At 40.7% G+C, this 23,496-nt stretch overlaps 2 protein-coding genes and 1 long non-coding RNA gene across 4 annotated transcripts; 1 reads left to right on the top strand and 2 right to left on the bottom strand.

Annotated features, from left to right (window-relative positions):
• On the top strand, positions 1-6,268 carry LOC121399865. The gene is made up of 3 exons (XR_005965297.1): positions 1-103; positions 2,534-2,828; positions 6,140-6,268. It is a non-coding gene; the product is annotated as an uncharacterized LOC121399865 (long non-coding RNA).
• Positions 2,672-8,583, bottom strand: LOC121399864 (protein kinase C delta type-like). Its single transcript, XM_041581704.1, has 8 exons — positions 8,365-8,583; positions 7,859-8,026; positions 6,120-6,211; positions 5,338-5,400; positions 4,610-4,748; positions 3,631-3,822; positions 3,400-3,528; positions 2,672-2,809 (listed from the first exon to the last, which is right to left on the bottom strand). Exons 2-8 carry the CDS (start codon positions 8,021-8,023, stop codon positions 2,693-2,695), a joined length of 897 nt encoding a protein of 298 aa, XP_041437638.1. The 5' UTR covers positions 8,024-8,026; positions 8,365-8,583; the 3' UTR covers positions 2,672-2,692.
• Positions 8,584-19,906: 11,323 nt separating this feature from the next.
• LOC121399863 (serine/threonine-protein kinase PRP4 homolog) lies at positions 19,907-23,211 on the bottom strand. Of its 2 annotated transcripts, XM_041581703.1 has the most exons (3): positions 23,151-23,206; positions 20,870-21,639; positions 19,907-20,188 (listed from the first exon to the last, which is right to left on the bottom strand). In XM_041581703.1, exons 2-3 carry the CDS (start codon positions 21,213-21,215, stop codon positions 20,001-20,003), a joined length of 534 nt encoding a protein of 177 aa, XP_041437637.1. In that variant the 5' UTR covers positions 21,216-21,639; positions 23,151-23,206; the 3' UTR covers positions 19,907-20,000. The 2 variants fall into 2 exon arrangements, 1 of the variants encoding a protein (XP_041437637.1); XR_005965296.1 differs by lacking the exon at positions 20,870-21,639 and having other exon boundaries at positions 23,151-23,211.
• Positions 23,212-23,496: the final 285 nt, after the last annotated feature.

The following is a 23,496-nucleotide window of genomic DNA, read 5'->3' as shown; positions in this document are numbered from 1 at the left end:
ATGAGTGGAAATCCTGGACAATTACATACCTGAACTGGAAAAGGCCAGTGTCTCCCGGGACATGTATGAATGTGAATGTTTAACTGCAATGAAAATGAAACTGGTAAGTGGACAGAGCTGAACAGAGGCGCCTACAACACAACATATTCATTATAGTGACACTTTGGTTAGAAACTTTATTCCAGTGATTTCCCTGCAATGCCCTCCAGCAATAAAGAACAATACATTTATCAAAGAACAGTTTCAAGTTAAACACCCTCCTAAGAGTTAGAGCTTGTTGTGCAGCCTCCGAGCAGCAATAAGCACAGTGCTCTCTGGTTACGATCTGCTGGAGCTGTAAAGCCCTGTTACTCATATATATATATTCCACCACTTCCACCATGAAAACTGAAAAGAATAGATCAGAATGACTCATGAACACTGCACAAAGCTGGAATATATTAAGTAGTAGGAGGTGAAGGCAATTTGCATACTATTAATAATAACATGTTAGAATCAAGTCTCACAAGTGGTTGAATTAGCACATGGTTACCCATGTGAGCAGTAACGCCACGTCAAGGCTTCAACTCTTGTTACTGTCCATTCACACATCTATTGCAGCAAATGGCTCACCCTATCACTTGCTGCAATAGTTTCCTCTCTGGTCCTGCATGGAGTGACATAAACTGTCATGGGACCTTTCCTCTTCAGCAAATACTGAGAGGTATCTGACTAGTCACACACACACATCATTGGCTTTTACATATTTAGATTTACTTTTACTCAAACATATTTAGATTTAGTTTAAAATTTTGATTTTTAGGTTTAGATGATATATACACAGTACTGATACAGGAATCATGATGGACCTATTAAGCTGACTACATATGACTATGGTAAGAATACGTTTGTTCCTAGTTGGCATTTTGGGTCATACACCTCTGCCCAGTCTGTTTATGAACCTTTCCCCCCATCCTTGAGCTGACCTGCAATTTATTCTAAATATGGACCCAGGTATTTTGGACTAGTTGTTACAACAGAACCAATATTCACATTCACACACACATATCTCACACAACCATACAACATTCCTACACATTCCAGAATATCACACATGCTATAATTATTGCTGTTCTTGACTGCAGTTGATTTTTCATCCTTTCGTCCTCTCCTGTACATAGGTGGTGATGATAATAATGGAGATAAAGGGAGGCTTAACATAACCCCAAAAGGAAGTGTGCTACAGTATATAATAATAAATACATTCTTCTTTTAGTAGCCTCCCCAAGAACCCTGCTCCCCTCTAACTACTGGTTTATAAACGTCAACCTGTGACATCCCTATTTAATTTAGTTTTTGACATGCCTTTTCCATTTTTGTGGGGTTGTATTTAGGTTATATTTATATTTTAATGGGCAATTATTTGCAATTAAATAAATTTAGATGATCCAGAGGAAGGCAAAAAACCCCCTTCTGAGGCGGTCTCCAATCTGCCTCAGAAGGGGAAAAAAATTCCTTCCTGACTCCAAAATGGCAATCGGACATGTCCCTGGATCGACAGTAGCCTTGTAAAGGAAATACAATGCCACATAGGGAGTGTACGGGTCCAATTCTATTGCTCCCGTATTGGCATGCCATTAATGAAGCACCAGGTTATAAAATAACCTGATACTAGTGACTGATTCCTTGAAAGGGAGAACAGGTCATTTCCAATACAGAAATGCTTGCGGATTCCAAAAGGGAATTCAACTCCGTGTTCTCCTGTTCAAGGAATGGGTGAGCATTGCAAATAGCTAATTCAACTGATGCACACACACACTCTCACACACACACACATACACACAGACACACTCACACATACACTCACTCTCACACATACACACACTCACTCTAACACATACACATGCACACTCACTCTCACACACACTCACTCTAACACATACACACACTCACTTTCACACATACAAACACACTCCCTCTAACACACACACACACACACTCACTCTCACACACAGACACACACACTCACTCTCACACATACACACACTCACTTTCACACATACAAACACACTCCCTCTAACACACACACACACACACTCACTCTCACACACAGACACACACACTCACTCTAACACATACACACACTCACTCTCACACATACACACACATATATATACAATGGTAAGGTGGTAACAAGAAACCCCTATATATTTAGGTCTCCAGGGGGTATACTTACCACTACTTACCATTAGGGAGCTCAGCGGCTGCTGAGTGATAACAACCCGCCCTACCTTCCCTAAAAGAAAATGATTTTAGATGTATTTTAAGAAAAGTTTCTATAGAGCATATGTTTTCTTTTCTACCTTATTCTAGATGCTTGCCTGTCAATAGTTATATAATATCTATTATCCTGTCAATAAACTATTGTATAACATTTTATCTAAAGACCTAAAACCAGCCTAATCTTTTACATTACTCTACACTGTCTCATTTCATCTAACATTTATACTCACGATGGTTAACTCTTCCGTTCTTTCTTTTTCTCTTCTCCAAGTCAAAGCCAGGGATCCCGTGTGGTGGCGACATTGATGGCAGACGCAGGTGGATGAGTTGTTGAGAGGTGCAGCTTGCCATAGAGGGTATGATGTCAATTGGCCCAGGTTGTTGTATTGTCCAGGCAGTATTGATGTTTTCCCATATTAGAACCAATGCCTTACTCCTGCCAACTCCAGCTGGGATCCACGTGGGAGAAATCTGCCAAGTTGGTTTCCTCGTTCCGAATTTGAGAGGAGAATGACAGCGGGATTTCAGTGAAGTCATCTGCTGATGGCTATATGAAAGGAAACAAGGTGCTTCTTACATACTTTATTTCACTCAAGATAAGTCGTAACTTAATATGTGGCTTTAATTATCTGTAAAAAGTGATTACTGGATTCAGATATTAATGCCCAAAATGAGAAATGAGAAGCAGGGGAAAGTTAAAATCAGACTATCACTATCCACCAAAACCCAACAACTTTATTTTAGAAATAAAATTACAAAAAGTTTCTGAAGGCCAAAGAATGAGCTATTGAAAAAGGAAACGGTCAATAAATGAATAAGGGACCCATTCATTTCACTATGGACACATGATTATCTGTCTTTGTTACAGCAGTAACCACAGTGGCGACCAAGTCCAGGTTGGGTCAAATCTGAAGGTGAATTGTGTTTTATCAGTCTTGGATATTACTAGAACTTTAGGAAAGTTACTGTTAGCAACATGTTTTCATATCTAAGTGAATCCCAAACCAATGTTGGGAGCCTTAACCCAAAAGCTCCGAAGACCTCTGGCCTACCAAGTGGTGGATGAGTAAAAAAGAGCAGCAGTTTTTCTGCAGTGTGAGAGTGGGTGGATGTATCATATATATCACATGTATTTACCATTCCTGGCTGGAAAGGGGTCTTCACTCTCCGGTTCTCCAGCTCTTCCCACTTCACTGTGCTGTAGAAAGCGTGCTCCCTGATGTTTCCGTTGACACCGATCCGCTGATTCTCATCCATCTCCAAAAGCTAAAAAGAAACATGAACATGAATTTCAATATTGCAGGTGCTATGTCATGTACCTTCTTAATATATATATTATTCTGTAATTCTGCTTTGGCTCATATTTACCTTCGGCAGGAGGTCCAGCATTTCCTTGCTCATATAATATGGGTAATAAGGCGTATTCTTCTTTATTGCAAAGAATTGCCTTAAAATACTGCCTGATGGTGAAAATGGCAAGCTGCCCGTGGCCATTTGGTACATGGTAATCCCAAAAGACCACCAATCCACGCCTGCGTTATACTCTGCCTTTGATAGAACCTATGACATAAAATGATTACAGAGAAAACATGAGTCATGAACTTGATAGGCTACTTGCAGAACACAAAATAACGTGTTATTTCCATATTAAATTGCAGATGGATTACATTTAACTTCTGTATTACTATTAATTAATATATTAATAATATTAATTAATATTAAATGAGCACAGATCCAATACATGTGGAATTATCAGAGATGCTGTTCTCATTTAAATGGGTTGTTTTTCACCTTCAGGTCAACTCTTCGTATGTTATAAAACATAACATTCTTAGCAACCCTGCACTGATTGAATCAGACCTCTCTATCTACCGAAGCGATAAATTAGTATTAAGGGCATCTTCTCTTTCAATTAAGTTTTATTCTTAGCAACCTTTGCATTGGTCTTCATTTTTTATCTTTTATAGTTTTTCAACTATTTGCCTTTCTCTCCAGGATTCAGAATGGGGTTTAGTGACACCTTCCGCTAAAATCAAATCGCACTATAAGGCTACAGTTTTGTTGTTACTGAAACTTTTTATTACTTATCTTTATATTCAGGCCCATTCCTTTTAATTTCCCAGTATCTCATTCAATTCAGGCCCTGGTTGCTAAGTTAAATTAAACCCTAGCAACCAGATAGCTGCTGGAACTCCAAAATAGAGAGCAGCTGAACAAAAAGCTAAATAATTAAAAAATCATTTAAAATGAAGACCAATTTCAAATTGTCTCAGAATATCACTCTCTGCATGAGACTAAAGGTTAAATTAAAGGTGAATATGTTTGTATTTTAAATGTTTGTTGTCACCTCTGGTGCGCGGTATCCAGGGGTTCCTATTACTCCGTTGGTTCTTGTCTGGTCGAAGATGTTCTCTGCGGCGAGGCCAAAGTCGCAGATCTTGATATGGCCGTATCTGTCCACCAACACGTTGTCAGGTTTCAGGTCACTATAGGATAAGCATTAGGAGCAAGTTACATAGGTAACAGTTCTTGGGACCAACATTGCCCTCCACTGCCCCTATAAGTAGGCTGCCATCAGAGTGGGGATCCTGCAGGGGGCCCATAGTAACAGAGAACCCAAAGAAATGTGAAGGTACAATTCATAGAGTAAAAAAGATATTGGACCTGCAGAGGGAATTAGTAGTGTTTGGGTGGGGATGCTGACGTGTTTGAGCAGAACGGAGTGTGTGTTCTATAACATATTCTATATTCTTTTAATTGGGGCCATGTTTTACTTTATTGGATTTGCCCACCTCCCACAGGGGTGAGGGGCCAACCTGGCAGTGGGATAAAAACCTGGGCTTATATGGCTCTATGTAGTATGGGGGTCCCATGACTTCTAACAGCACCCTGCAGTCTGACTGTGTAAGTGCTTTCTTGTATTGGCTAATTTAAAAAGGAGTTGGGAGAGATGAGTAGCTACTATGGGAAATGCTTGCCTACAGCACATGTAGTGGTGACAGTCCATCATCACTCAGTGAATCTATGTGTCAGAAAGCACATAGAGACAACACAATATACTGAGAATTTACTCACCGATGAATGATGCCCTTAGAGTGCAGGAACTGGAGAGCAACCACCATCTCCGCTGTGTAGAACCTTTTACAAAAAGAAAATCATCATCGTTCCTATATCACATTCATTACATAGGATTTTTTACAGTTAACTATAGAGTTGCCTCGCAGTGTTCTCTGTGCTTGCATCTGATGCAAATATCTAAGTGTAACATACAAAAGGGTGCAGAACACGTCTTACTGACAGCACAGGCAAACATGCTACATATGTAACTTGTTATGGGAACAAATTCAGCCCATTCAAGTGCCCAGCGTTTTCTACTTATAAAAGAGCTGTAGTAACACTGTCCCAGAGAAAATCCATTAAAGTGATCCAGCTACAATTCCTTAAACATGTCCTGTTCATATCAGTAAAATTAAATCAGAGAAATAAAAAAGGGAAATGTATGAAATGTGCAAAGTATAAAAAGTACAGTTTCTAATGCAATTCCTCTACAATGGGCCATTGGTTGGGGCAGCTGGGAGGGGTGATATTGCAAGTCTATGGCATCTTTTAACAACTCCTTTAGTATTGGCCATAATCTAAAGATTGCCACCTGAATGAAACACAAGTTCGGGTGCAGGAAAGGGGACACTGCTACTCAAGCTTGTCCCTCGGTAATACACTGCTGCCAGAGAGCAAAAACCTATTAAGGGCCAAGAGGTAGGCAGTGAGCAAAGTATGAAAAACATGGTGAGCTGCATCTATTCTTTCCAGTTTGCTCCCTGTCCCATGTACTGTAAATGGGTCCTAATGTCACTTACATGATTCTTGCCATTGGCAGATTTCCTTTGCGAAGAATCATTTGCATTAAAGATTTCCCGCTGGCATACTCCAGGACGAAGAAGGATTCCAGCTGTTAAAGAGAGAATAGAAGAAGGTGAGACCTAGAACATCCAGCCTCCCACCCAAAACTTTAAAACTGTCTGAATAGAAGAGGTAATGTGAATAAGTGGAAAGCAACATCTTGGCGCTCCATGGAGATATAGAAACCGCCATGTATGAGGAGCAAATGAGACCCCACCGCATAGTTTGTCTAACACTGGTCTAATTATGCTAAAAGAGATAAGGACATCAGAAAATAACCTTTTTCATTATCTTTCATAACATTGTCTTTGAATGTGATTTATAATTTTGCCATAAAAATATTTGCCGGAAGTTTTTACATTACCTTTCTTACTACCCCGTTCCTCTATGAGGAGGCTGCCATATTTGTGGAGCAGAAATCCGTTAGCATTAGACTGACCGGTTAAGATTGGACAGTCAGGTTGGCAAAACAGTCAGGTTTAAGAACTTCAAGTGTCAATTACAAAAGCAGAACTATCAGCGAAAAACAATCAACATGACCTATAGGTAACTTTTAATGTAGATTAATATTTTGAAAAGAAAATTTTTAGTGTCGGTATCACTTTAAAGTTAATTTTAATGCTAGATTCCATTTAAAGACATTGTGGGACATTCACTAAGATTCAGAGTTGCACCAGGTGTAACTTCGCCGCACTTTGCCGCACTTCGCCAGGCGTAGTTTCGCCAGCGCTCCGCAAATTCACTAAAATCCGAAGTTGCGCTCAGGGGGTAGGGTAAGGTTGCGAAGTTGCGCTAGCGTTGATTCGCTAAGCGAAGCGAAGTTACGCTAGCGATGGTTAATTTGCATACGGCGCCAAATTCAAATTTCAATGGAGGAATATGTAGCAGCACTACAAATGCCTGGGAAACCTTCAAAACATCAAATAAAATTTTTATTTGCCCTACACATGTGCCCACTGTATAGTTAAGTTGCCATAAGTTAGGAAATGAAGGGGGGAAGGATGGGAGCCCCAAAAAAATATTTCAATCTTTTTTAACCTATCACACATAATATAGAAAAACACCGGCGTTGGGAATTAGAATTTTTTTTTACTTTTTTTGAAGAAATCCCTATCTACTCTATTGTGCTTCGCCTGGTCTGAGGTGGCGAAGGAAGTCTAGCGTAAAAGGTAGCGTTCAGAACACTGCACGCATTAGTGAATTTGCGTAGTTATGTCTGTTGCGCAAATTCGCCAGGTGTAAGGGTGCGAAGTTACACTAGCGAAGTTACGCCAGCGTCCGTTAGTGAATTTGCAAAGTAACGAAAATGCCCAACGCTAGCGAACTGACACTAGCGTTAGGCGCTTCGGCGCATAGTGAATTTGCCCCATTATATGCAATCAGGCACGTTTCAGGGGCTGCTGCCACCTGAGGCAGGCAGCCCCAATGCCGCCCCTCCTCCTGCTCCGCTCTTCTAACTGCCAGCGTCGGAGCGGGTGGAGGAGGGGCCGCATCGCTAGTGCAGTGAGCGCTATTGCGCTCGCTGCGCTAGAAGAGACGAATTTCAGTTTTAAAAAACGGAAATTCGGCTCTTAAAGGTACCAGAGGCGGCTTTTTGCCGCCCCTGGTAACTGGCCGCTTCGTGCCGCCTGAGGCAAGATTCTCACCTTGCCTCGTGGCCGGAGCGGCCCTGTATGCAATTAAAAGCAGTATTTACCTCTGATTGAAAAGCTGCGTAGGAATGGCATAAAAATGTGCTTCCTCTAGCGACCGACAGCACTCGGGCCTCCTTCATCATGATGTTGAAGTTGTTCTTGTCTGGACTTTTCTGCATGATCTTTACTGCTACCAGTTGCTTCTTCGGTGTAAACGAAGCCAACATCACCTAATAACGAAGGGCAAATATTAGATATGACATGGTGTTTGGTAAAGATAAATGCTAAACACTGAGAGGCTAAAATGAAAAAGTTATCTGTTTTCACTTTACACCGTAGGTGGAAAATAATAAATAGTCTCCCCAATTTATTAGAAACAGTATCTTCCAGTGATTCCTTCCCCAACATAAATGTCCCCGTTCTATATCACCACTTTATAATGATATTCTTAGAACTGTATTTACAAAACAATGAGTAATAATACTAAACTACTTTATTCTCGCCTATGTTTTCTGCTTCCCTATGATTTATACTAAGAGAAATCATTCCTGGGAAGCCTTTCACTTACCCGGCCAAAGCCTCCTTTTCCCAGCTCTGAATAAAACCTGTAGTTCTTAATATCCAGGGGGACAGGTCTGCTGATATCCACACAGAGTTTCTTCGCTGCGCTTCCACCTAGGAAAAAACTCCATTAGTACCTTGTATTACAAATAACCTGTACATAGCATATATTAATAAACCCATCAGCAAGCATAAGGCAGGGCTCCTTAATATGAGGCAGCACAAGGGACTGGAGAGGGGACACCTACACCTATGTGCCTCCCCCAGATGGCCCCCATGAATACATCTCCCAGAAAACTTAAGCCTTTGATTATATATTTAGAAATGCTGGAAGCCTGGGTTTCTGACATATTGACACGGCAGACCATTAGTGATAGTAATGTTCATCAGAATCAATCAGTAATTAGATTTGAACAGTTACATACAAGGTAGAAGATGAAAGCAGATGTGATTGGTTGACATTGGCATCACTGATAATACTAATTTCCTATACTATGGAAAACCAGCCCTGATTGGTTGATACTGGCAATATCACTAGTGATTTTTATTTTCCCTTACAGTAAACCAGCCCTAGTTTCATACCAAGATTAAAAAAGAAGAAGAAAGAATAAATAAAAAGATGGGTAATTTTTAGTCAGAACAAGACCTTGGGTAAATCAGCAAGCTATAAACATCAGGCAAACAAATTAATTGCAGAAATCCTGATAAAAAGACATCCCAGCAAGTTAGGGCAGATAGATCCTATGGGGCCACTTCTTATTAGAAAGTTAGGGGAGAGATTAAGCACAAAAGCGGCAACTGTGTTTTCTTACCTTCTAAGGGATCCTCTGGACTTCTTGATTTTTGATCCTTATTCACTCCTTCACTGGTCTTTTCCAACTGACTTTTCTTTTCTTCTAACTGTAACTTTTCACTCTTCTCTATGGGGCTTTTCTCCTTGTCTTTTAATTTACTCCTTCTGCTTTTATTGCTCCCATCTTGACGGGTCTTCTTTTCCATGGGGTGTTTCTTCTTTTCTTCCAACTCATCTCCACTCCTTCTCCTTTTATTTCTCCCATCTTCACTGGTCTTCCTTTCCATGGGGCTTTTCTCCTTTTCTTTTACCTGTCCTTCACTCCTTCTCCTTTTACTGCCCCCATCTACACTGATCTTTTTCATTTGACTTTTCTTCTGATCTTCTAACTCACCTTCACTCCTTCTATTATTGCTCCAATCTCCACAGTTCTTCCTTTGTATGGAGCTTTTCCTCTCTTCTATCTGTCCTTCACTCATTCTCCTGCCCCCATCTTCACTGGTCTTCTTTTTCACCAGGCTTTTCTTCTTGTCTTCCAAATCACCATCACCCCTTCTGTTCTTGCTCCTATCTCCACTGGTCTTCCTTTCTTTAGGGCTTTTCTTCATCTCTTCCAGCTCCCTTTCTCTCCTTCTCCTTTTACTGCCCCCATCTTCACTGGTTTTCTTTTCACCAGGCTTTTCTTCTTCTCTTCTAAATCTCCATCACTCCATCTCCTTTTCTTGCCTTGTCCTTCCTCCTCCGAATTCCGACTCCTCTTCTTCGTCACCTCCATGTTAATCTCTCCTCCTATAGTGTTTTTTTTAATTTATTTAAGCTCTATCGCAATTTATCTACTTTTATTTATCGCCACTCTCACTCCATGTCTCTTCTCCTCACTGTCCAAACAGCAGTTGGCCTGAACCAACTGAACAAGTAACTGAAACTAGGTGAGTCATGTGACCACCAGCAGTGTCATGCAGGCAGGCAACATGGAGCGACAATGGAGAGCCATTGACACTACAGAGGACATTGCTATGGCACTACAGAGAAGAAAAACTTCTCTAAGAGCAAATGTTTAAAGTTGAGAATATGATTTATTAGTAAAACCATTAAGGGGCAGAGCTGAAATCCCTGCAGTCCACAAGGGTTATCAAATGGAACTGCTAACAGAGTTGTATTATATTTACACTGATTGATGCTAATTGTATCAGAGTTCCAGAACTGTGCTGAGATTCTGTGTTCACTTCAGCTCCTTCATGGGAAATCGGAAGTTGCTGATTACCTCAACAGTTCCCACATATTAGTAGGCTGGTGGCCATTATCAGGACAAACACCAGTTGTTGCTTAGAGGAACTCCTATTTAAATGGCGCCTATCTATGCTGCCAGAATTCCAAACCTTATTGGAGGTTTAGTGGGACCTATGTCTTTGTTGAAGCATGACATGCTGACAATTATCTACATTCTTTATCTATAGACCCTTCTTCACCATTTCCATATTTCACTGCACTGCATTGTAAACTCCTAAATAGAAAGATTTATAGACACTGATAAATGTAACAGCTCTATATATTTGTGGACTAATGTAAAAGGTAAAAAATAAAGGGCTAAACAGAAGCAAATTATTGTGAGTGCCACGTATAGGTGGCTCTGCTCTGTATTGCTTCTTCTTTTTCCCTGTTAATGTGTAATGTGGAAAACTGTATAGGGCAAATGCTATATAAATACAGGCACCTTACATGCATCCAATTCTCACATAGTAACATAGTAGATGAGGTTTGAAAAGAAAAAATGTGTCCATCAAGTGCAACATGCACAACTGCTAGTGAATCCAGAGACGGCAAAAAAACTACCAATCTGAAGCCCTGGGGCTGGGGGAATTCCTTCCTGACTCCCAGATGTCAGTTGGACCAGTCCCTGAATTAATTTTGGATTAAGAGCTATTTTTAGAAACCTTGTGTTTCATCCCTTGCTTAAAAGCCATCCAACGCCTGTAGGCAGTGCCACCCATTAGAAATCATGGGGCCCTGTACAACAACATTTTTGGTGCCCAGATTTATTAAGAGTGAAATGTTCTAGACCTGACCTGCTGGTAATTCAACCCACATCCTCTCCATACTTGCACTCTATTGCCAATGGACCTGCTCAATGCCCCACCTACCATGGTGGATACCACGGCTATCTGAATCACTGCACGGCCAAACATGGGGAAATACAATATTAAAATAACTGCTAAGATCAAGTAGTAAGGTGTCATTTCCGTCTTAGCCAGAACTTTGCATTGAACAGCTCAGTGAAAATCTATTGGCAAAACTTAGAAGAGATTTGTTTCTTACCTGGCCAGCAAACTTTGGGGCAAAGCTTCTTGTCATGTTTATCAAAGAACACTGACGATGGCCGGTCAAGCAAGTCCTGATACAAACCATCCATGTCCATTTCTTGTTCTTTAGTCCTGTCCATGTTGGCCGTTAGCCAGTTTCTAACTTCAACAGAGATCTATATGTGACATCTCCAGAGTGGAGCCCCCAGGTGACCAGGGCAAGAGGCTGAAGAAAGAACACAACAGGCCACAGCATAATATGATAAGACACAAACGCTTCATTGAAAGCTACAATACAACCCACAGCAAAACCCACTGAGGGCATTCCTGTAAAAACATAACATATAATACCAATAAACATTTTTACTTTCACTGCTCTACCTGCCTGAGTACTCTGTGATCTCACCTCTGGTTCATAATGAGTGGTAATGCTTGGGAACACCTGTGGGAAGCCAGATAACTATACTTATTATAATCATTTATTTACAATGCACTCAAATATTCTGCATAAGTCTACAGAGCTGGAATAGAAGCACTTACACCACAGTATATTCATTATATCAACACTTTGGTTATGGATTCCTAATCCGCAAACCCAAAATCCAGAAAGCTTCAGTATTATAGGAAGCCCATCTCCCATAGACTCCAGTTTAAACAAATGGAGCTGAATAAATCCATATTGGTGGTAAAACAATCCTATTAGGTTATTCAATGTTTAAATAATTTTAGGCAGACTTTGGTTCAAATTACCGAGGATCCTTTATGCAGAGGTACCGTGCATTCTGGATAATAGATCCTATACCTGTATATTTTATTACCATTGAATTTTGTGCAATGCCAATAAAGGGACAATACACTAATTCCAGATCTGTTTCCACGTTAAACATTCTTTGAATATATGCTGAAGCAGGGTTAGTGATTGTCTAGGGGCTGATTTGTGAAGCACCAAGGAGCAATAGCACAATGGCTCTCTGGTTACCTCAGTTCATTAAAAGGGGTGTTTCGCCTTTGAGTTAAATTTAGTATGTCATAGAATGGCTAATTCTAAGTAACTTTTCAATTAGTCTTCATTATTTTTTTGTTATAGTTTTTGAATAATTTGCCTACTTCCTCTGACTCTTTCCAGCTTACAAATGGGGGGTCACTGATCCCATCTAAAAAAACAAATGCTCTGTAAGTCTAAATATGTATTGCTATCGTTCTGTTTTATTACTAATCTTTCTACTCTGGCCTGCTCCTATTCATATTCTAGCCTCTTGTTAAAATCAATGCATGGTTGCTAGGGCAGTTTGGACCCTAGCAACTAGATTGCTGAAATTGCAAACTGGAAAACTGCTGATTAAAAAGCTAAATAACTCAAACCCCACAAATAATAAAATTAAAACCAATTGCAATCATACAACATCATACTAAAGTAAACTTAAATGTGAACAACCCCTGGTGACATGCTGTAAAGCCCTGTCCCCACCTTCTCAGGATTACCAACAGCCTGAGTGAATTGATAAGCCAATATAAAAGTTGATGGGAGTCAGCAGTGATTCTGAAAAAGGACTGAAACAACGACAAGTGATTGACCGGCACTTAAGCAAAACATTGGGATCATTACAACTTCCCTATGCACAGATGTGGTCACATTTCACACGATCACCCTGATGTCAGTTGAATCCTTACTTGGTATAGCAAATAAATAATATGTATGACCTATACAGTTAAATATTGTCTCAGTGATGTAAAATAAGACAAGCGGGTCATACGTCTCCATAGCATTCATACTGTACCAACTGCTGTTTTTAATAATATGTTTAGAACAATATAAAAAAAAAATAAACAAAGACCGGAAATGCGCCTCCAGGTGGCCCCCACGAGGAATACAGTAAAAAACACACACAGTATTTTTTAAGCTGAATAACTGTTTATCTAAAATTAAAGACCAACTAGTACAAATAGCACTCCTAACCAGGTGGGAGTAAGGCCTCACTAACTAACTTGTGCTGACTATCTACCTAAGTCAAGAAGGCAAAGTCCTTTAATGTCCTTCCACAAAACAGTCTCTGTATCTTCAAGCACTTTTTTAGGGTACTGTCCCTTTAAACAGAATACTCACTTCAAATCCTTTTCAGATGCTTTACAGTTTCTCTTCAGGTGAGTACAGCACATTCAGACATATAGGGGCAAATTCACTAAACGACGAAGCGCCCAACGCTTGCGTGAATTCGCCAGCGTAAGCAATTTTCGTTAATTCACAATTCACTAACGGACGCTGGCGTAAATTCGCTAGTGTTACTTCGCACCCTTACACCTGGCGAATTTGCACAACGGACGTAACTATGCAAATTCACTGGCGCGCAAATTATTCTGAACGCTACTTTTTACGCCAGACTTTCTTCGCCACCTCAGACCAGGCGAAGTGCAATAGAGTAGATAGGGATTGCTTCAAAGAAAGTTAAAAATGTTTCTAAAGTCCCAAAAAAACGCTGGCGTTTTTTCTTTTTTTATGGGTGATAAGCTGAAAAGATGGAAACATTTTTTGGGCTACCCTCCTTCCCCCCCTACAATTTCCTAATCAGTGGGCACATTGTAGGGAAAAAATAAAAATTTTATTTGCTGTTTTAGGTTTCCGGCAGGCTTTGGTTGTAGTGATGCTACACTATACCCCATTGTAAGCTCAATTTGGCGGGCCGTCAATGCAAATTAAGCATCGCTACCGCCGGTAACTTTGGCTTTGCTTGGGGAATTACGCTAGCGCAACTTCGTTAACCTTACGCTTCGCCCTCAGCGGGCACACTTCGGATTTTAGTGAAATTTGCGTAGCGGCTGAGCGAACAATACTCCTGGCGAAGCGCGTGCATAAGCGGACACTGGCGCTAACTACGAATCTTAGTGGAATTTCCACATAGTGGCGACTACCAACCCTTTGGATGCTCAGATGGAAATCCCCTGCTGATGCTGGTTTCTCCAATCTGGATTTCTTTCATGCTCTCTGTCTCTCCAGGCACAGTATATGGCTTCCCTGTGGCAGCTGATACAAATGTCTGCATTTGGTGAAGCCTCTCAGCTCTCTGGGCCTGCCGGCAGCTCTCTAGTCTTTCTTTCTGTCCACCGTGTGGTTCTCTATGCCAGGCTTTTCTCTTCTGCCAGCATTCCTGTCACTCTCGCTCTTCCTGCAGCACTCATTAGCTGCTGTGTCACTTCCTGCTACACTGAAATCAACTGAACAGCTGGTTGCTTAGGTACAGCTTACAGCACACAGACACAGGCTCTGTATTGATCTCTTAAGGGTAGTGCGATGGTTTGCCGCTAATTCCTACAATTATGTTACAGGACTCCCATTTGATTTGGCATAAAGATTCTCACCCTTAAAGCTTGGCTAGGCTCTATGTACGCTCGTACGACTCAAGTTTATTCAGAGTCAGAATCCTGCCCATTACCACTGACAACACCATTCAGATGTCTCTGTAGAATATGTGATTATATGGGAAAATTCACCATGGTGAAGCATCAATATACCCTCCTTCAGGATGAGTTGCCATAATGCTCTATTAACTTCTGTGCACTGGTCCCTATTGATGTGGGACTAGTGCCCTAGGTGCGAGCACTTCCCGCAGCTGGACGTTTTCCACATGGTGTGGATTTGCCCACTGCTAGCAGTGTTTTTTGGGGCAGGCAGCTCATAATTAGAGATAGAACAGGGTAGTGCTCCCACTAGACTCCAATAGGTTGTGCCACTTAACCAGGATGAGGAATTGTCGCCCGTCACACACAAAGACCCTGCTATTATGGGGGGATGTATGGGGGGGGGGGAAATGATTTCAGCAACTCTGGCAATCAGCGGGCGGACTGACACTTAGAATACGGGAAACCTATGATTGAAATATATCCCTCTGTATAAACTTACGTATATAAGAGCGCTGTCCACAAAAATGTGATAAACTCTGGAGCTCAATCGGATAGAAGCAGAAGCTGACCAGGACCCCTACAATCACATTGAAACCTAAGGTGTGCTTTAACTTTACTAAGTCCTCCTCCAGATATAGACGCCTGCCCAATGAAGTCAACACAACCTGAAATGCAAATTGCTGATCCTGTGTGGTCCCATGTAATCAGGAGTAATTGTGATACATGCTTATGTGCAGCAATGAGACACGACCCAAGTTTACTGTTTTGTTGTTTATTGTATAATAAGCATCTGGGCATACAGTATGTATTTATGCACGCCTGTAAATAACTATGTTCTTAAACATGCTAAAATAAAAGAATTATTTTTAAATTGAACAGGTTTAATAATACCCAGTCCTGCAAAACTTGTACCTTTAGGTGTTTCTAGAGAGAAAATCTATGGGGAAAATTTCAAAAGATAATTTTGCTCGCCTGTCTGGTTAATTGATGGGTTACTGCGAAAGAAGCAAATAGTTTAAAACTACCCTCAAGTCTTAGAGATTCCTGGCACATCAAGAAACAATATGGATTCAGCAGTTTAATCCTGGAAAGCACTTTTCTGACATATGAATCCTTATTGGAGCACAACTCCGCCAATTGGGTTTTCCATGATTTTCTAGCTGACTTAAGATCAGCTTACATAAAGATCCTTATCAGAAGACTCTGGTTCCGAGCATTCTGGATAACAGGTCCCATACCTGTACTGATTGCTGAGGGTGATTCATAATGATGTATCATTGGCGGCTATTTAGAAGGCCAATGTTTCAGGCAGCAGCACTGACAACAATGGAACAGGTAGCGTAGAAACGTAGAAGAAAGCCTTTCATCTTCTATTAATTCCCTGGGGATTTCTTGTGGTGGCCCTAGGTGGGCGTTTGGTGCATCGTATAGACATTTTAAGACATTCTAGACTGTGCATATGTCAGCAGGGGAAACTGTCGAGAATGAAGCATTGGCACCAGAGCAGTGCATTTTTAAAGAAGAGGCGCGCAAGGTCTGGGTAGTAAAGTAAGTAATATCTTTTGGACAAAAAAACATGTAGAACTTTCCTCATACTCATAATCAATTTGATTCATACTGCGGTAGGCAGCAGGCTAATCCCTCATGCTGCAGGAAATAGTGCCTTGTGCCATGCTCACTGCTTATTGATATATTGAGAACAATCGTATACAGGTATGGCGATATGGCATCTAGATAAACCCGTCTATAAACCCGTTAATCAAATCATTGAAATTTTTAAAAACAATTGCCTTTTTTTCTCTGTAATAGTAAAATAGTACCTTGTACTTGTCCAAATAAAGGTCAGTAATGCTTATTAAAGGTAAAGAATCCTATTGGGTTTCATTTAAGGAGAACTAAACCCCCTTTCGGCAAAAGTCTCCACTGACAACCTCCTGCCTCCACCCTGAATTCTGACCCTCTAGAATAGTGACACACATGCGAGTCAGGCAGCAGAGCTGCAGAGACCATCTTCGTGGCCTGTCGAAATTGTATGTAATGTAAGCGCTGTATTGGCGCATGCTGCAAGTGAGTAATTCTTCCTCTTCGATGCAAACTGCGCATCGCGCTGAAAGAGCAGAATTTTTTCCGAATGGACTCGAAGAAATACTGAACATTGGAAGATTGGCGCCCGTGAGCTTGCTGACTCTGCATGTAAGTCACTTTCTAGAGGGGAAAGAGATTCAGGGGTAAGAATGTGCAGGGGGGAGGAGGGGGAGGGGGCCGCGGTGGGGACTTTTGTCAAAAGGCGAGGTTTATGTTCTCCTTTTAATGTTTAAATGCTTTTTTTTTTTTTTTTTTTTAGCAAACTTCAGATATGGGTACCCAAGAATTCTGGTTAACAGGTCCCATTACTGGTATATGATAAGGCACCAAAGGAGCTTTGGTAGCCGGGCAAGGGTGGTTAATGTAGGGGGGGCCCCACCAAAAAAAAACCTTTGTTTTTTGGAAACAACTGCTGTAAATGTCGTCTGCGCCTAAGAACAAGGGAGTTCATTTACAAAGGCACTTTTAATGATAGCCGCACCCATTAACATGACATTGAAAAGGGAGTTTTGAGTCTTATTAAGACTGCTGTAGAAGTGGCTGCAACCGCTAATCGCCCCATGTATAGTCATAATGGTTTAGGCATTTAAGCTTGGAGAATAATAATCTTAAGCAATTACATGCATGGGAGAGTAAATCAAAACCCTATGATATATCCCAGCCCCGTAGCATGTAGCGAAGAGGCAAGTCAAGCTTAACTTCCCCTTTATTTTTCCCTGCGTGTTGTTTGTAGTGAAAAAATCCCTCTGCAATTTTTCCAGGGACATACGTTTTCCTACATAAAGAGAGGTCGGGAGCTTTTAAGGGGATGCTGGGAGCCGGCCATTACTGCGCACATTCTGCACCAAATCAACTCGCAGCAATCACGAGAACTTAGCAGCGGACATACAGAGCTCAGATGCCCGCATCCTGTTTTCTGACTGGGCAGGAGTTAGGAGGATTTACCAAGAAACCGTGCATATATCGCCGCAACTGTTCTTTCATGTACGCAGCCCAAATTACGAGTGACAGATCTATCCAATACAAAGAGGGCTCTCTGACGCTATAGCTAATCTGATTTGGGTGTTTGGTAGAGACCTCTCACTTTGTGCTGCAGCCTGGTAGAGTCTGTAGCGTCGCTGGCGTGGGAAGAGTGTGGGTTAGCATGTTACAAGGGACTGCCGGGAATTACGTATAGTCTCTCTACTGGAGTAAACTTGGGCCTCGCTGTACGTCTAAAATGCGCGCAGTTGCCTTTCCCCTGTTTCCATCGATATTTACAGCAGTGGATTTTTCATGTATGAAGTTAAATGGCGCATGCCGCTGTATGCAATAGTTTTAGTGGGACATAGTTTGTTACCTTTTGTTAAAGAGTTGGGTCACGTTTAATGTTATAACTTCTAAGCACGTTTTAATTGGTTTGTATTATTTTTTTTTGGACTAGTTTTTGAATTATTTGCCACTCTCTAAATCTTTTGCAGCCCTTTTTCCAAAAAATGGGGGGGGGGGTCACTTGACCCCATCTAAAATAAAATGTCTGTAAGGCTACAACATTTATTGTTATTGCTACCTTGTTGTTATCCCTTTCTATTCAGTCCTTCTCCTATTTCATACAGTCCAGTTATTCTTCAAACCATAATATATAGTTGCTAGGGGTTATCTGGACCCTAGCAACCAGATTGCTTTATGTGCAAACTAAGAGCACTGAATAAAATTTACAAATAATACCGAAAACCAATTTTTGGGGCAAATCTGTCTCAAATATCAACTCGTATCATACTAAATATAGGGAACTCCCTTTAATGTTATCCATCTGTAACCTCATGACCCAGTTAATGACTCAGTGTATTATAAACACTCAGTATTGTAAATAACTCAATATTTCTTTTAATAATAAGGATTTATTTTGTTTTATTCATGCCTGTTTGTGGGATATGTAGTGTCTGCTAATTTATTTATAGGGTTGGATTAACTCTGCTGTCAAACATGCTAATATAATAAATGTGTCTCTAGCGACTCCACCTCCAGTCTCAAGTAACACAACAGTTATCTACAATTTGCAGAATTGGTGGGGGTCAGAGTGATCAGGATCATGTGTATGAGGCAAGTTGGCCAGTGATTCTTTGCTTTCTTCCCACTCATATCTTATTGCTGTTCTAACTTCCAGCCACCGTTTTCTGTTGTGCTCTTAGCCTCCCTGTTGATAAACTGAATAATCTTCGTTTCCATCGAGGTTTTGACATCTTTAAATGACATTTTTGTAGATGGTTATGCACCATTTTAATTGTATGTAATAACTTAAAAAACATGCATTAAACAATATATATGTATGAGGCAGAGGAGCCCTGTCATTAAATTACAATAATGCACAAGAAACACGACTTGAAATATGACAAGTTTAATATTTAAAATAATTTAATAATTTATTAAGAAAATTAGGAAAAAATTTCGCCCAGGAAAAAATAAGGTTGTATAGAAGTGAATGGGAATATATATCTAACAAATATTTATTTATTCATACACTACGAAATGTACGGCCAGCGTCGGTAGTGAATTTGCAAAGTAACGAAAATGCCCAACGCTAGCGAATTGACACTAGCGTTAGGCGCTTCGGCCCATAGGGAATTTGCCCCATATATGGCAATAAAAGCGTATTACCTCTGATTGAAAAGCTGCGTAAATGGCATAAAATGTGCTTCCTTAGACCGACAGCACTCGGGCTCACTCATCATGGAGTTGTTTGACAGTTGTTCTTGTACTGGACTTTCGGCATGATCACGCACCAGTGCTTCTTCGTGTAAACGAAACCACATTCACCTAAATAACAAAGGGCCAATATTAGGATATGAACATGGTTGATGTAAGGTAAACGCCCGGTGGGTAGAGAGCAGGTGGGTGGAGGAGCTAAATTAAAAAAAGTTATCTGTTTTCACTTACCACCATAGGTGGAGAATAGATAATAAGTCTCCCCAATTTATTAGAACAGTATTCTTCCAGTGATTCCTTCCCCAACATAAATGTCACCGTTCTATATCACCACTTTATAATGATATTCTTAGAACTGTATTTACAAAACAATGAGTAATAATACTAAACTACTTTATTCTCGCCTATGTTTTCTGCTTCCCTATGATTTATACTAAGAGAATTCCTGGGAAGCCTTTCACTTACCCGGCCAAAGCCTCCTTTTCCCAGCTCTGAATAAAACCTGTAGTTCTTAATATCCAGGGGGACAGGTCTGCTGATATCCACACAGAGTTTCTTCGCTGCGCTTCCACCTAGGGAAAAAAACTCCATTAGTACCTTGTATTACAAATAACCTGTACATAGCATATATTAATAAACCCATCAGCAAGCATAAGGCAGGGCTCCTTAATATGAGGCAGCACAAGGGACTGGAGAGGGGACACCTACACCTATGTGCCCCCCTCCCCCCCATGAATACATCTCCCAGAAAAAAGCCTTTATATATTAGAAATGCTGGAGCCGGGTTTCTGACATATTGGCAGACCATTAGTGATAGTGATGTTCATCAGAATCAATCAGTAATTAGATTTGAACAGTTACATACAAGGTAGAAGATGAAAGCAGATGTGATTGGTTGACATTGGCATCATCACTGATAATACTAATTTCCTATACTATAGAAAACCAGCCCTGATTGGTTGATACTGGCAATATCACTGGTTTTTTATTTTCCCTTATAGTAAACCAGCCCTAGTTTCATACCAAGATTAAAAAAGAAGAAGAAAGAATAAATAAATAGATGGGTAATTTTTAGTCAGAACAAGACCTTGGGTAAATCAGCAAGCTATAAACATCAGGCAAACAAATTAATTGCAGAAATCCTGATAAAAAGACATCCCAGCAAGTTAGGGCAGATAGATCCTATGGGGCCACTTCTTATTAGCAAGTTAGGGGAGAGATTAAGCACAAAAGCGGCAACTGTGTTTTCTTACCTTCTAAGGGATCCTCTGGACTTCTTGATTTTTGATCCTTATTCAATCCTTTACTGGTCTTTTCCAACTGACTTTTCTTTTCTTCTAACTGTAACTTTTCACTCTTCTCTATGGGGCTTTTCTCCTTGTCTTTTAATTTACTCCTTCTGCTTTTATTGCTCCCATCTTGACGGGTCTTCTTTTCCATGGGGTGTTTCTTCTTTTCTTCCAACTCATCTCCACTCCTTCTCCTTTTATTTCTCCCATCTTCACTGGTCTTCCTTTCCATGGGGCTTTTCTCCGTTTCTTTTACCTGTCCTTCACTCCTTCTCCTTTTACTGCCCCCATCTACACTGATCTTTTTCATTTGACTTTTCTTCTGATCTTCTAACTCACCTTCACTCCTTCTATTATTGCTCCAATCTCACAGTTCTTCCTTTGTATGGAGCTTTTCCTCTCTTCTATCTGTCCTTCACTCATTCTCCTGCCCCCATCTTCACTGGTCTTCTTTTTCACCAGGCTTTTCTTCTTGTCTTCCAAATCACCATCACCCCTTCTGTTATTGCTCCTATCTCCACTGGTCTTCCTTTCTTTAGGGCTTTTCTTCTTCTCTTCCAGCTCCCTTTCTCTCCTTCTCCTTTTACTGCCCCCATCTTCACTGGTTTTCTTTTTCACCAGGCTTTTCTTCTTCTCTTCTAAATCTCCATCACTCCATCTCCTTTTCTTGCCTTGTCCTTCCTCCTCCGAATTCCGACTCCTCTTCTTCGTCACCTCCATGTTAATCTCTCCTCCTATACTGTTTTTTTTAATTTTATTTAAGCTCTATCGCAATTTATCTACTTTTATCTATCGCCACTCTCACTCCATGTCTCTTCTCCTCACTGTCCAAACAGCAGTTGGCCTGAACCAACTGAACAAGTAACTGAACTAGGTGAGTCATGTGACCACCAGCAGTGTCATGCAGGCAGGCAACATGGAGCGACAATGGAGAGCCATTGGCACTACAGAGGACATTGCTATGGCACTACAGAGAAGAAAAAATGTTTAAAGTTGAGAATATGATTTATTAGTAAAACCATTAAGGGGCAGAGCTGAAATCCCTGCAGTCCACAAGGGTTATCAAATGGAACTGCTAACAGAGTTGTATTATATCTACACTGATTGATGCTAATTGTATCAAGAGTTCCAGAACTGTGCTGAGATTCTGTGTTCACTTCAGCTCCTTCATGGGAAATTGGAAGTTGCTGATTACCTCAACAGTTCCCACATATTAGTAGGCTGGTGGCCATTATCAGGACAAACACCAAGTTGTTGCTTAGAGGAACTCCTATTTTAAATGGCGCCTATCTATGCTGCCAGAATTCCAAACCTTATTGGAGGTTTAGTGGGACGTATGTCTTTATTGAAGCATGACATGCTGACAATTATCTACATTCTTTATCTATAGACCCTTCTTCACCATTTCCATATTTCACTGCACTGCATTGTAAACTCCTAAATAGAAAGATTTATAGACACTGATAAATGTAACAGCTCTATATATTTGTGGACTAATGTAAAAGGTAAAAAATAAAGGGCTAAACAGAAGCAAATTATTGTGAGTGCCACGTATAGGTGGCTCTGCTCTTATTGCTTCTTCTTTTTCCCTGTTAATGTGTAATGTGGAAAACTGTATAGGGCAAATGCTATATAAATACAGCACCTTACATGCATCCAATTCTCACATAGTAACATAGTAGATGAGGTTGAAAAGAAAAAATGTGTCCATCAAGTGCAACATGCACAACTGCTAGTGAATCCAGAGACGGCAAAAAAAACTACCAATCTGAAGCCCTGGGGCTGGGGAATTCCTTCCTGACTCCCAGATGTCAGTTGGACCAGTCCCTGAATTAATTTTGGATTAAGAGCTGTTTTTAGAAACCTTGTGTTTCATCCCTTGCTTAAAAGCCATCCAACGCCTGTAGGCAGGGCCACCATTAGAAATCACGGGGCCCTGTACAACAACATTTTTGGTGCCCAGATTTTATAAGAGTCAAATGTTCTAGACCTGACCTGCTGGTAATTCAACCACATCCTCTCCATACTTGCACTCTATTGCAATGACCTGCTCAATGCCCACCTACCATGGTGGATACCCACGGCTATCTGAATCACTGCACGGCCCAAACATGGGGAAATACAATATTAAAATAACCTGCTAAGATCAGTAGTAAGGTGTCATTTCCGTCTTAGCCAGAACTTGCAATTTGAACAGCTCCAGTGAAAATCTATTGGCAAAAACTAGAAGAGATTTGTTTCTTACCTGGCAGCAAACTTTGGGGCAAAGCTTCTTGTCATGTTTATCAAAGAACACTGACGATGGGCCCGGTCAAGCAAGTCCTGATACAAACCATCCATGTCCCATTTTCTTGTTCTTTAGTCCTGTCCATGTTGGCCCGTTAGCCAGTTTTCTAACTTCACAGAGATCTATATGTGACATCTCCAGAGTGGAGCCCCAGGTGACCAGGGCAAGAGGCTGAAGAAAGAACACAACAGGCCAGCAGCATAATAATGATAAGACACAAACGCTTCATTGAAAGCTACAATACAACCCACAGCAAAACACTGAGGGCATTCCTGTTAAAAACATAACATATAATACCAATAAC

Source organism: Xenopus laevis, chromosome 2L (genome assembly GCF_017654675.1).
Source record: "Xenopus laevis strain J_2021 chromosome 2L, Xenopus_laevis_v10.1, whole genome shotgun sequence".
Lineage (NCBI taxonomy): Eukaryota > Metazoa > Chordata > Amphibia > Anura > Pipidae > Xenopus > Xenopus laevis.
The sequence above is the reverse complement of the archived record's forward strand: the minus strand, read 5'-3'. Positions and strand labels throughout refer to the sequence as shown.